We start from the raw sequence: 14,075 nt of genomic DNA on the forward strand, positions 1-14,075 counted from the left end.
AATGCTACCACAAAGCGGCTCAAAAAGTTAAATACACAACGCACCAATGCACACACAGCAACTCGACATGGGTGCACAAAAAAATGTACAGCATTTAACGATTTAAATAATTAACGAGGAAAGTGACGACAGCATTCCCTATCAACAAGATGTACTGCATACAACTAAATTGTTAACAACTTTATAGCTACCTTTACAACCTTATTTATTAATGCAACAATAAAAATATTTCCAATTATAATACTGTACCATAAATTAAGATTGAGAATAACAACGATATCTCTTTTTAATTCGTTGTTATTTTAAGCATTCTTTAAATAAAAGTTTCTGACTTCAATCAGTCTTTTATAACGATCTTCATTTAATACCCCTGACCCATAGTGTAGAGGAGTATTCTAACATTTTGCATCCTGCAAATGTGTTAAGCCGGCAGGCGGAGACTTCTTCGACCCCATTACACATATATCTATATTCTTTAGTGATTTTGGCTAACAATCTGGTATGGTGTGTACTTCATGCTATATATCCCTTGGTATATTCTACTATTTTCAGTATATTTGGACAATATGGTTTTACAATATGGTCTCACAGTCGATTACACGCGATTGTAGCTTTCTTACTTGTTTCATTTGACCTGATTACCTGCTAACTATTATTTATTAATTTAAATTAACCTGTAAGGGAATATTCATATTCATCATCATGGACATCTTTTTCATCAATTTTGAATAGTGATGCAGTTTCGAGAATAGAAACAAAGTTATGCTATAGATTAAGTTATTAGCAATCAGTTATTATAATTAATAATAATATTCGCAAACTTTAATGAAGTGTTTGCTCGTACTTTATTTCGAACTTTTTGATAAATCCATTAAGATCTTCACAAAATAGACATATGAATACATTATGTTCCTGAATACATAAATGAGAAAGGAGAGTGATTTCAATGTATATTTAATGACTGTACGACGCTGCGTTTTCCCTCAGGTCTTCATAAATATTTTCACCACTAATGAGCCCGACGATTAATCGCAAAATGTCACATACACACCCACCCACATGCCCATAATCAAGAGGGAACTCAGTCGGGAAACTCTTTTCTGTGGGTATCTGGTGATGTGTAATTGTCAACGAAATATTTTTACATGAAATAAACGCATTCCATATGGGAGCAGGCACTGTGTCGCAACTGGGGGCCAAAAGGCACCAGGCTGGAGGAGTCCTTGCTTACGTCATGCTAAATTGTATGGTAACGCTAATTGGAGGGCACAAGACGCTCCGGCAATTACGCAAACTGAAGTAACAGTAACCATACTTAAATATCAATTAAAATGCTCCTCCGAATTTCAGTTCGTGGTTCTCGCCACTCGGAGCATGAAAAGTTATGAGAGTATGCCACAAAATAAAAGACCAGTGTGTGAAAGTTGCATTAGAAATTTCATTTCCCAGTGTTGGTTCCGGGGGTTTGTCCGAAGAGTAAAAGTTTTTTTTTTGACTTGACATACTGGTTGTTGTAAGTTGAAAGTTGGCTTAATACCACAATAATCTTATTTAAGTAGATGCGCTTATAATATTAATTAAATGTTTTAATTATGACATGCCGTCAGCGTGTAAAGGAATTATTTCGTATCATGTGTTTAATGTAATTGGGAGGACTGAGTTCACTTCTTAACTCCTATTCAAAGGAAATGTACAATTATTTCGTTAATTCATGCAAAAAAGTAATTCTGGAAAGTGAGAAATTGAGTGAGTGAGAGGGTGTTGATGCTCATATCTTCTTCCCCGTTCTGTTATTTGTGTGCTTTTGCAAGTTAAATCAAACCGAACTAAACCTAACCGAACCGAACCGAACCCAAAGCCAAGGAACGGCAATGGCGACGACAAAGTCAGACAAGGAACGGGCTGGCATATAGCCAATCAAGGCATTCACAGAGAGCATATTTAAATAGCTTTTAGCATGCACGAGCTGTCGAGTAGTTGAGCTGCTGTAGTTAAGTGAAGGCCACCCAAAGACGTCACAAAAATGCAACCAGAAAAGGATCCAACCTAGGACTAGCTCCCATGTAGTAAACAATTTTTCAAAGTACCTCTGCTTGGCCTGAGTACACGAAGGTACATGGTTCCGCAAGGTAGATCCCAGCTTAAAGCTGTAGCCGTTTAGTAATGCAGTCAACGTGAAATGCATCTTTGCCTTTGATGCATTGGCATTCAGTCTGACAAAGACGGTTCAGTCGGAGTGATAGGGAGACAGAGAGAAAGAGAGAAGGAGAGCAAACAAGCCTAATGGCTGACTTCTTAAGGTCCATCATACCGCCTGGACAAAAGCGAATGCAAAGTCAAATTGCAAATTAAGGCTTGTCCTAAAATGGCTGTTAATGTGATCCAATCAATAAATTCTTCTAACAAGAGTTTTTACAGCTGACAAAAATAAAAGAAGAATCTACTGAATAAACATCATCCAAGTGTAAATTTTAAGGCATTAGTTAATAATGCTTAAATCCTTTTGTATTTAAATTAAGCATAGTGACAATCATATTTTGATACTAAAGTCAAATTTGTATTTTAAACACCTGCAATAAAAATGGAACCATATTAAGAATCTATAATAAGTTTATCAAAATTTGTGCACACTATATAGTTGATTTCATCTTTAGTCTGCTGGCAATTTGAACAAAGCTTAAATGTTATCGAAGAATCGATCTAATAGCTCGTGATTGAGAACGCCAAAGTTCCAGCGTTGTCGGTCATTGTTCTCCTGGCAATCATTAGTGTAAACCGCGTTCACGTTGTTCTCAACAAATGCTTCCATGCAGCGATTGCCACCCTTACCATGCACAATCCACTGATGCTGACGATCGTAGTACCAGAATTGATTGCCTCCTTGATTGTGACAGTCCCACATCCAGACCGTCGCATTTGCTTGGGAGTCTTGGACATCAAGACATTCATCATTACCAGTGCGTCTCAACTCGCGGTCTGCAGTGAGTAACCACATTTGGTTTCCTTCAGGTAATGTGAGATTGTTGTGGCAGGAATACAAGCCCACCGGATTACTGGTACCCAAGTTCATAGCGTCGAGGCACAGCTGCGGATAAGCCAGACTTTGAATAGCACCCGATGCATAGGGTTGGGGTTCGATGGGCGGAAACTTGATCAGAAAGTCGGGTGCGACCTCCTTCATATACCAGTCAAAGGATTTGCATTGCAATGTCTCTCGAATCGCACGTTGTCTCCTCAAATCGCCAGCATCGATACTATCATAGGTCTGCGGGTCTCGAGTGTAGACATATTCCTTGTACTCATCCATCCAAACCTCTGCGACTCGCTTGTGGTTCTATTTCCGTTTGTTCAAGATGAGGTCAATTAATCAGTTTTGATCGACATTCGCTATTTCAATGCTTACCCTTGCAACAAAGTTATAATTGCGGGGATTTGGCCGTGGATCCATGGGACCGCGGAATATGTGGGCCACTCGGGAGCACGGTACATCCAGCAGCATGCCGCCACACATCCAGATTTTAAAGCTCAGCTCGTACTGTTCACCACCCCAAATATCGAGCTCATCATCGTAGCCGCCCAGACTCCAAAAGAATTCAGTGTTGATGGCAAACAAGCCGCCCATCATGACTGGACTGCGATATGGCTGAGATTTGTCTACGCTGTCCTCCGGCAGCACTGGCAGCTGTTTGTAATAAAATCGCCAGTCGAAGCCCCCTCGGGATCCCTCCTGATAGCCTCCGTTGTAGGCAAAGTTGCTGTGATCGATGATGTCTACGATGGGGCATGTAGATATCTTGTTGTTAATGGCAATGGGTTCCAGTAGCGGGGGCAGCTGAAGAAAGAACAAATATAGTGTGAACCCATTTTTGGCGCACAAATATTTTGGATGTGTTGTAATTTGTCGCTTAGTGCTGTCAACATCTTTACAGAGAAATTAAATTTAAATTGAAAATTAAATGGCAAATCTTGTGTTAAAATGTCTATGGTATTAAAACAAATTTTGAAACAAGAATTTCAAATTAAAAAATTCGTAATACAAGATTTTCTTTTTCTCTTTTTTAAGATCGAAAAACTATTCCCATAAAGAATATATGTATTCGTGTATATATAAGAATATATCTTATATATGTCCGTCTGTCTGTCTGCCTGTAAAACCATCTAGATCTCAGGGACTAGATGCACTGGTAATATTTTCACACAGTTTAAATTTAATTAAGATGTTTAACACTTCGAAAAAACAGCTGCTGCTGACGGGTCACAATTGCTGTGTTGGCAATTTGTTATGTTTTGTATCAATATACTAAATAGATTCTTCGGTATATTTTAGTAATTAATCGTTGCTATACTTGTTTTGTGCTCTGTGTAGAGAATAAATATCTAATGAATAGAGAATAAATACCGACAAGTGGATAAAGTTGCATCATTTTTTTTCGCTGCTCTTGTTTCTATGAGATATATTCTTGTATTCGAATTGAATTTCGGATAATGTATCATATCGTTCATCATCCATAATTCTGCTCAACTTCAGCTTATTCAATGTGTGTTTCATAAAAAGATATTTGAAATATTTGAACCTTACCCAGTTGTAGTTGACCTCAATGTGAGAGTCAAAGAAGACCATAACCTCAGCAGTAGCTACTTTGGCGCCGGACAGTCGTGCCCCGATCAGGCCAAGTCGCTCGGGATTGTGAACCACATCAACCAGATCTGGCCAGTGAAGGGAGACGTAGTCATCTAATTGCTGTTTTAGCGATTCCCATTCGCTCCCGTCATCGACAAGCACAATTTGCTGGAGTAGCTCTGGCGGACTTCGATTAATGATGCTATAAACGGAACGCAGAAGCGTCTTGAAGTGTTCGTTGAAGAAAATGATCACGACGCTAACTTTGGGCAACTTTGCCAAGTATTGACGTGTCTTACATCTGCAAATAATTTAATTAGGCATCAAAATGAAAACGAACGGGCTCTTTGATATATTTACTCTTCTCTGCGGACATCGGGAAGTGAACGATTCACTGATATCTTATCGGAGAGCAGTCCATTGAAGCCATTCATTCTATACAGTTTGTCTTCGAGCTCTTTCTCAGCAGGATCCTCAATCTTGGCCGGCAGACCATGTTCTCCAGTGCCTGAGCGCATTTTATCATCTTCCATGGCCTGATAGTCATTCCAATCTTTGCGTTCACCTTGCGGCGTTGGCAAGGTAAACATCTTAACTGTGTTCTCTTTCTCTTTCGGTGTCTGCTCCTCACGTACAGCATTTCGATCCTGGAACGGCGGGCGAGGTGCTCGACGTGTCGGCACGATGTTGGCAGCCCTGAATTCAGGTGTTATTGCATCTCCGTTCGGATCCAAATTACTTTCGTCAACCTCGTTCGATGGCTTGCCATTGCCCAGACGTTTCTCAACGATCATTGTAGTGACCAGCGAGATGAAGGCTACGGTTAGCAGTAGGAATATCACTTTGCGCACCAGGCGCTTCACATAGCGTTTCTTCATGGCCATGATAGGCACGTTGTTCAACTGAGACTTTTCGGTTTTGAATGGTTCCATGGTGTTGCGATCTTTCGGCGTTGGGTCTGCAATGCGTGGCATGGATGTCCATTAATCTAATTGCCTTTCACAAGATACTATGTATGACATGTGATAAGGCGACGAAACTAACTCATTTTCGCTTATTATCTACATCATTCTTCACTATCAATTAGAGCTATCATATCTGATTGTTAGACTCGCTCGAAACTTCGAACTTAAAACATCACTCACCTGGTCTGTCGTCGCTGTGCGAATATTCAAAGTCAACACACTGTCGCCATCTGACGCTACAAATGGGAAACTTTGTTGGGCGAACTCGGTTTCAATTTCATGGTGCTGATAACAATTGATTCGTTGCAACGACGAACTGAAGTAGCTGCTGTAAAGTGAAGTAAATAGCTGCTCGACTTTAAAATACTTAGACCTTAACTAAATAGATTCGACAAAAAAAAGGTAAATTAATTGTTGAAATGAGTCGAATTTGCTGTACATTCAGCTCGATTTGGTGCATATACCCCTTTATTAAATATTTAGTTATATGCTTTAAATTTAGTTCCAGCTGTTGCTCGTAGCATTTACTCTTTCGGCTGTGTAATATCGCAGATGTTCGCCAACTTCTGTCCGCAATGTCAGCAGATGAAAATAAACACACACACAATCGCTCTCACCGCTACTCACAACGTCTCTCTTCCCCACAGCCACAGCCACACTTACAGAGCCTCACACACTCAAAGAATTGCTGGGCATTTAAGCGCAAATTTATTGTGCAACGCCGCGTATGCGCAATAAATTTTCACAAAATTTCGACGCATTGTGGCAATAAAATGACATTTTTTCATATTTACACATAAAGTCAACGCCAATGCCAACGCCAAAAACCTAGCCGTGAAGTGCAAAGCAGAATTGAGTGTTCTTTTTTTTGTAGGAAAAGGGGATGGTTGGATAGCATGTTTCTGGGTGAAGGGGGCCGAATCAACATTTTTATGGCCTCTGCTTCCCCTTTTCTCAACCGATGTGAAACATTTTCAACATAGACATTTGTATTTATACACAAAGATAAATGTAAATAAATGTATGTGCATATCTCTGCAGCCTCGATGGTATCAGATATACGATAGAAAAATAAAAAAAATTAATTGCAAATTTCGTTTTATTTGTTCGCTCTCTATTCTTGGCCATGGCATTTGATGAAATGTATAACATAGATTAACAATTAATAACATAAAACATGGTGAAGTTTAATGCATAAAATCTTATAAATTCAATGTTGCAAATTGATTTTAAGAACATTTATCAACATGGAAAACTGTCAAAACTTCTCACTTCTAAATGCTTAACAATTTTTTTTTTTATTCCCGCTACCCATAGGGTAGAAGGGTATTATAACTTTGTGCCGTCAGGAAATGCACGTAACAGATATAAGGAGGCATCTCGGACCATATAAAGTATAGTAGACGATATAGCCATGTCCGTCTGTCCGACTATAATTAAATATTGGATCTCAGAGACTTTAAGAGATAGAGTTTTTTCGACATGTTTGCTCGCTCACTTCCGCAATCGACAAACAATGTAATCGTAACAAGTTTAATGTTAAAGCTAGAACGGGGATTTTTGGTATATGCAAAAATAATAATAGATTGAAGAATTTAGTTGCGAATAGATAGGGATTGTGGTAGTTATTTAAGAAATTCTTTTGTGTAGGAACAAACGCCTACTTACTAGGGGTCTTAGTTGTTTTGATTGGCTATCTGGTATATTTTGTAGTAGTGTACCATCGAAATATACCAAATATAGTATATTGTATATTTTAGTATTATGTGGTATATTTTTGGTATATGCGTGGAATCTGGTTTCATTGAAAATAGGGTATCGAAATGGGGTATAAGCAGGTATCTAACAGTCGAGTGTAGTCGACTTGTTAAATTTTTTCTGCTTGGTTGTAAAAAGATAAATGCTTATCGTCATCTCTTTGCTGCAAATCGGGGCTCTGTCTATAGAGAGATATGTACAAAGGCAGAAAATTCAGTCTGCCAAGAAACTGAAAGATACTAGTAACATACAATTTTTTATCTTTTGGTTTCTCTTCGGTATGCTTTCGGTGGGGAATCGACCAAGTTCACAGTACAGTCTAATGACTAAAAAAACGCCTTAGTTGCCGTGGTTTATTTTGTACTCTATGGTACATTTTTTAAGTAATAGTATTTTGCGGTATAATTTGTTTTATTGTTGTTAGCGGGTATCTCACACTCTTCTATAGATTTGTTACTTGTTTCTCATTGCACTTATTTGCTTTCATCTACCTTTGGTTTTAATTATTAATTCCAAACATGATACAAACACAAATAATAAGTTCAAACTGAATGTAAAGGTTATTGTCTTTCATATTTATTTAATTATTAATTCTAAGTTAAAACTCAAGTGAGCTAGTTAGATAAAGTTATTTTTGTCTATTTACCAATTTTGGTAATATCATGGTCACATTTAATTTCCATAATCATGATTTCTGAGGTCCTCTATTATTCCAATTGAAACTATACTTGATCACAGTCATAAAAGGCTAAAATCCCATACAATTTTATATTGTCAGCCTCTCGTTTTCGCAAGGCCTGGAATCGGTGTTGTATACCGTTCTCTCTCTCTGGTACGCTCTTTGTCGTCCTTGTAATGTGAATTTAAAAGCATTTTGCAGGCATTTGCACATGCATAATAAATAAATAAAACGGGCTCTAAGCGAAATGGGTAGCCATATAAAAATTTACGCGTTTGTAATTACGTTGAAATTAAGCTGGCATCAACATTTAATTGCGAGAGTCCTGGCTTTCGTACCCCACCGTTGGCTCCTCTGTGAAAATAGCCACGCACGCCAAAAGAAACGAACATTTAATTAACAAATTTTACGCATTTATTTTCTATTTTCATGTACCGAACAACCACGACGACTGCTTTGGGCCTGTTGCCGCTGCTGCTGCCGATGTCGATGGCTATGGCGATGGCGATGGCGATGCTGCTGATGACGATGCGACGCCCATATGAATGCTGATTCTGATGCTGACCAACCAAAAACCATGACAACATAATTTGCCTGACCCGAAAATAATATGGCGACGGCACTATACCAAACACAACAAACACAAACGCAACAATAATGCCAACCACATCCACATTCACATCCACATCACCATCTACATCTACATTCGCCACAATCGCAGTGAAAACGAAGGACATTGATGCCGTTGAGGGTAAATCAGTGTCACTTCCTTGCCCCATTGCCGAGCCCTTGCACGATGTTTATATGGTCTTATGGTTTCGTGATAATGCGGGCATACCTTTATATAGGTGAGTGCCTTATCTGTGCGTGTGTGTGTGCACACATGTCGATGTATGTGTGTGTGTGTGTGTGCGTGTGTGTGTGAGGGGGACTGACTGGCCCATTTGGCTCATTGTCTGTCTGTTTATAAGCATTTAATTAAATGCAAACGAGCCTCGAGAGCAGCCGCCTTTTAAATCGTTGCCTTAACTTCACACACACACACACACACACACGCATGTGTATATGTAGTTGTATTTTCGTATACCCTGTAACTTACATAGCTTTTATAGTTTGAATTTGCAACTGAATAGATCGAAATATATATATTTATTTAGTTAATAATGTAAACAATTAAGCTTTACAAATATTCAACCTAGAAAAGACAAACACTTTGAATTAATTTTGGTGGAAAATATACATCGCTCATAAAAATCAGAAAAAGGTAACTTACAAGTCGACTTTGGCTGCTTTATTTTTTTTGCACCTGTCAGGCAGCTGATAAGTCCCCCTTCCCCGAAAAAGTGACTTAACTATGTGTGTGTGTGTGTGTGTGTGTTTTTATTGTGACAGACGCCTACTAAATTAACCTAATTATGTTTACCTAATTTAGTAATTAACCTCTGACGAAGAGCCACAAGAAATGTGGGCTCAACTACCGATGATTTTTTGTTGGTCGAGTTCTGGTGCAGTGCATACTCTATAGGGGTCTGCCTAGGTTCTACTACCGGGTCAGTGCAGTATTGAGCCCAGTAGTCAGAAGATCATATTCATGAGTTATGTTATTTTAAGTCAAATGGGTACAAAGCTACAGTCGAGCGTGCTCAATTGTGAGACACCAGCTCCCCATTTTCAATAAAATATATATTCTACAATAACACCAAAAATATACTGCACAGCTACTAAATTATACTGAAGGTTACATTTGGTATATTGATATTGTACTACAGTAAAAGTAAACCATAGAGTTAAAATAATACAAGATTGTCAGCCAAATTAAGTTAGTCCGATTGCATTAAGAGTTTTTTATACCCGCTACCCATAGGGTAGAAGGGTATTATAACTTTGTGCCGGCAGGAAATGTATGTAACAGGTAGAAGGAGGCATCTCCGACCCTATAACGTATATATATTCTTGATCAGCGTCAACAGCCGAGACGATATAGCCATGTCCGTCTGTCCGTCTGTGTGTCTGTCCGTCTGTCCGTATGAGCACCTAGATCTCAGAGACTATAAGAGATAGAGCTATAATTTTTTTTCGACAGCATTTGTTATGTTTGCACGCAGTTTGTTTCAAATTTTTACCACGCCCTCTTCCGCCCCCGCAAATCACAAAAATCGAATAACAAGCGTAAATTTAAAGCTAGAGCTGTGAATTTTGGTATATACTATAATTACTGTAGTAGTTATGATTCCTGAATTTGGTTGCGATCAGATAAAAATTGTGGAAGTTATTAAAGAAATACTTTTGTATGGGCAAAAACGCCTACTTACTAGGGCTCTTAATTGCTTTGGCCGACAATCTGGTACATTGTGCCGTCTATGGTATATTTTGAATGGTGTGCTGTATCGATATACCAAACATACCATTTGGTATATTTTTAGTATTTTTAGTATTTTCGGTATATTTTGAAAATAATACCGCAATATTTTGCCCTTATTAAAAATGGGTAGCGGGTATCTCACAGTCGAGCACACTCGACTGTAACTTTCTTACTTGTTTTTACCATACAAAAGTATTTATTAAATACTTTCTACAATTGTTATAACTAGATTTTCAGGAATCTGTAGTTATTATTGTATGCACCAAAAACCGACTCTAATTTCAAATTTACACTTTTTGTTCGACTTTTGTCGAATTGTGGGGGCGTAAGCAGGCGTGGCAAATATTTGAAGCAACATTGGTCAACTTGCAAAAATAATAAAATTATATCTCTATCTCTTATAGTCTCTGAGATTCATTCTTCCGACATGGTTATATCGTCTTGGATGTTGACCCTGATCAGGAATATATATACTTTATATCTAACTGTTACATACATTTCCTATAAACGAAGTTGTAATAGCATTTTACCCTGTGGGTGGCGGGTGTAAAAAGTGATTGGAAATGAAAAATATTTAAATCAAATATGTATAAATAATTAAAAAAAAAAAGAAGAAACCTTTTTCCGTAACGGGATTTGACAACACCACATGAGATATGGCTTGATTTAGTTGCCGATACTTATGGATGACATTAAACATTATAAAAAAAATTCACATTTTTACATATGTGGATCAAAATGCACGCTAATGACATTATTATATCGATCTTTTGTGGTATTCATAATACCTGTAAATAATGTTATGTACACCTGCCGTCGGCTAGAAATGGCTTTCATTACACTCAATTTGCCAGAGTCGCAAAACATAGCCTTCAAAGAACAGGTTTTATGTTGAGACCTGGGAGAAACGTTCTAAAACTCTTTGCCCAAATCTAGAAAGTGTTCACAGTTTTATTTATACTTTTTTCTCCATTTTTTCTTGCTGTTTTTGGTTTTTAATTAAAATGGCGGCGAGTAGTGAACAAAAATAAAAGCAAACGTTCCAAAATTGGGTTACCGTCTCTAGCTTTTTAGCTCACTCCCTCTTCTTCTTCACTGTCTTCCGTCTCGTGCCACACTTGAGTCGCCTCCGCTTGGCACGCAGCAATTAAGTTGTTGCATTTTGCTGCCAGCTGGCGGCAATCAGCAGGCGCAGGCATTTTCCACATACATTTTTGCGTGTTGCATACAAAGGGGGCGCTTAACGCGTCGTTCACCACAGAGCATTCCAAAAAGTAGCTGCAACAAAAAACAATTATAAAATGAACAGAATGTCAATACTTTTGGTTTCGATCATACAGCTGTTTCCACAATTTCCACTTTGTTCTTAAGAATATCTTTAAAAAGCGGCAAAGAATATATATATTTTTTTCAATTATTGGAATGACATGAGATTTAAAAAAAAACAAGTTAGAAAGCAGAGTCGAGTGTGCTCGACTGTGAGATACCCGCTACCCATTTTTAATAAAAGCAAAATATTAATATATTATTTTCAAAATATACCGAAAATACTACAAAAATACTGAAAATATACCAAATGTTGTATTTGGTATATCGATATAGGGCCACTATCGAAAAAATACCATAGACGGCACAATATACCAGATTGTCAGCCAAAGCAACTGAGAGCCCTAATAAGTAGACGTTTTTGGCCATACAAAAGTATTTCTTTAATAACTTCCACAATTTTAATCTGTTCGCAACCAAATTTTCAGGAATCATAACACTCTAGCTTTAAAATTAGGCTTGTTATTTGATTTTTATACCCGCTACCCATAGGATAAAAGGGTATTATAACTTTGTGTCGGCAGGAAATGTATGTAACAGGTAGAAGGAGGCATCTCCGACCCTATAAAGTATATATATTCTTGATCAGTGTCAACAGCCGAGACGATATAGCCATGTCCGTCTGTGTGCCTGTGTGTCTGTCCGTCTGTCCGTATGAAACACTGGATCTCAGAGACTATAAGAGATAGAGCAAATTTTTTCGACAGCATTTGTTATATTTGCACGCAGATCAAGTTTGTTTCAAATTTTTGCCACGCCCACTTCCGCCCCCGCAAATCAAAAAAAACGAATAACAAGCTAGAGTTGCGAATTTTGGTATATATAATAACTACTATAATAGTTATGATTCCTGAAAATTTGGTTGCGATCAGATAAAAATGTGTGGGGACATAACAAATGCTGTCGAAAAAAATTTATAGCTCTATCTCTTATTGTCTCTGAGATCTAAGTGTTTATACCGAAAGACGGACATGGCTAGATTGTCTCGGCTATTGATGCTGATCAAGAATATATTTACTTTATATGGTCGGAGATGCCTCCTTCTACCTGTTACATACATTTCCTGCCGACACAAAGTTATAATACCCTTTTATCCTATGGGTAGCGGGTATAATTAGAAAGCCGCTAACAAAACCCTTTAGGGAACAACTGGTTGTACTCGGTACCCGTTGGGTAAATAATATTATTACTGTATAACAGTACAAAATTAAATGTATGTATTTCCCGTAATTTGAAAAAATCGAAAAGAAATCATGATTTTGAGTTAATACGATGACCTTTGCATCCAGTGCTTATGTGGTATGTTAAATATTCACCATATTAAAAGTTATGAATTAAGTTCATATAAAAGTGTTCAATAAGTTCAATTTTTGTACTTGCGCAAGAAGTTTTGCTACTTAAAAAAAAAAAAGATTTAAAAATATTTCGTAAAGAGGTCAACAAATTAGGAAACATTTTTTATTATCAAGATATCTAAAAAATCTAAAAAAAAACTAAATTTTAACATAATGTTTATGTATAAATATACTTTTAGCTATGGTACCTCTGAACACGATCATCAGTGTTATCAGCGTATTTGCCAATGTTTTAAAGTAATTACGAGTAATGTAGCTTTTTGCTTTGCTTTTATCATTCATGAATGAATAATATGGAAAAATCCGATAACTTCAATTACCCACTTCCGTACTATCCGTTGAAGAAGAACTGTACTTGAGAAAGTGGAATTATTTTATGGGAGCTATAGAACATATTCGTCTGATGGAGCCAATTTTATTTATTACATATTCAAAACATATTTCAACGCGAGATATTTATGGACGCGACTCCATATATGGACCACTCTCCATTGAGCTTAAATTTTAATAAGATCCTATACGAATAAGTTTACTTATATACTCAAATGAAATTATTCGCCTAACAATTAGAACATTTAAAATGCCTGCATTTAATGAATGTTTATGGCACTGTTAATATTATGGGTAGCAGCGAGTATTTCTCAAAGTCTTAAGTATTATGGCCTCTTGTATTCTTGGGTTAAACTTGGGGCATTAAATGCAGTGCTGACGATGAACATGAAAAGGATTGCACAAGAAAATTGGAAAATATTTTATCTGTGCGCCATAGATTAAGTGTTGGCAGCAGCTGAAACTCAGAGTCTCACAACAGCGCTTATTTAATTAAATTTTCCATCCAATAGCAAAAACACAAAATAATAAGTATATATAATTATGTTTCTTGAATTCATCTTTCTAAAGTCAAGTATGGGAAATGCTTTGTATTATGGTTAAAAAATCAATTTAAAAAAACCAAAAAAGATAGTAATATAATTACGTTTATTATTTTAGGAAAATGATTACTATTATT

At 37.2% G+C, this 14,075-nt stretch overlaps 2 protein-coding genes across 10 annotated transcripts in view; one reads left to right on the plus strand and one right to left on the minus strand.

The window, feature by feature from the left end:
* The window catches only part of LOC117578388 (hemicentin-2), a 79,853-nt gene that overhangs the window by 33,108 nt on the left and 32,670 nt on the right, over positions 1-14,075 (plus strand). For all 8 annotated transcript variants that reach the window (XM_034263824.2, XM_034263825.2, XM_052002070.1 and 5 more), the window contains exon 3: positions 8,745-8,871. In XM_034263824.2, the coding sequence (XP_034119715.1) occupies positions 8,745-8,871 (127 nt within the window). The remainder of the gene's footprint in view (positions 1-8,744; positions 8,872-14,075) is intronic.
* On the minus strand, positions 2,502-5,830 carry LOC117563405 (N-acetylgalactosaminyltransferase 4-like). 2 transcript variants are annotated; one of them, XM_034241739.2, is made up of 5 exons: positions 5,767-5,830; positions 4,982-5,579; positions 4,580-4,922; positions 3,404-3,832; positions 2,502-3,334 (listed from the first exon to the last, which is right to left on the minus strand). In XM_034241739.2, the coding sequence occupies exons 2-5, from the start codon at positions 5,551-5,553 to the stop codon at positions 2,678-2,680; spliced, it is 2,001 nt and encodes a 666-aa protein (XP_034097630.1). In that variant the 5' UTR covers positions 5,554-5,579; positions 5,767-5,830; the 3' UTR covers positions 2,502-2,677. The 2 variants fall into 2 exon arrangements, with proteins under 2 accessions (XP_034097630.1, XP_051858032.1); XM_052002072.1 differs by having other exon boundaries at positions 4,982-5,660; positions 5,767-5,791.

Source organism: Drosophila albomicans, chromosome 2L (assembly GCF_009650485.2).
Source record: "Drosophila albomicans strain 15112-1751.03 chromosome 2L, ASM965048v2, whole genome shotgun sequence".
NCBI lineage: Eukaryota > Metazoa > Arthropoda > Insecta > Diptera > Drosophilidae > Drosophila > Drosophila albomicans.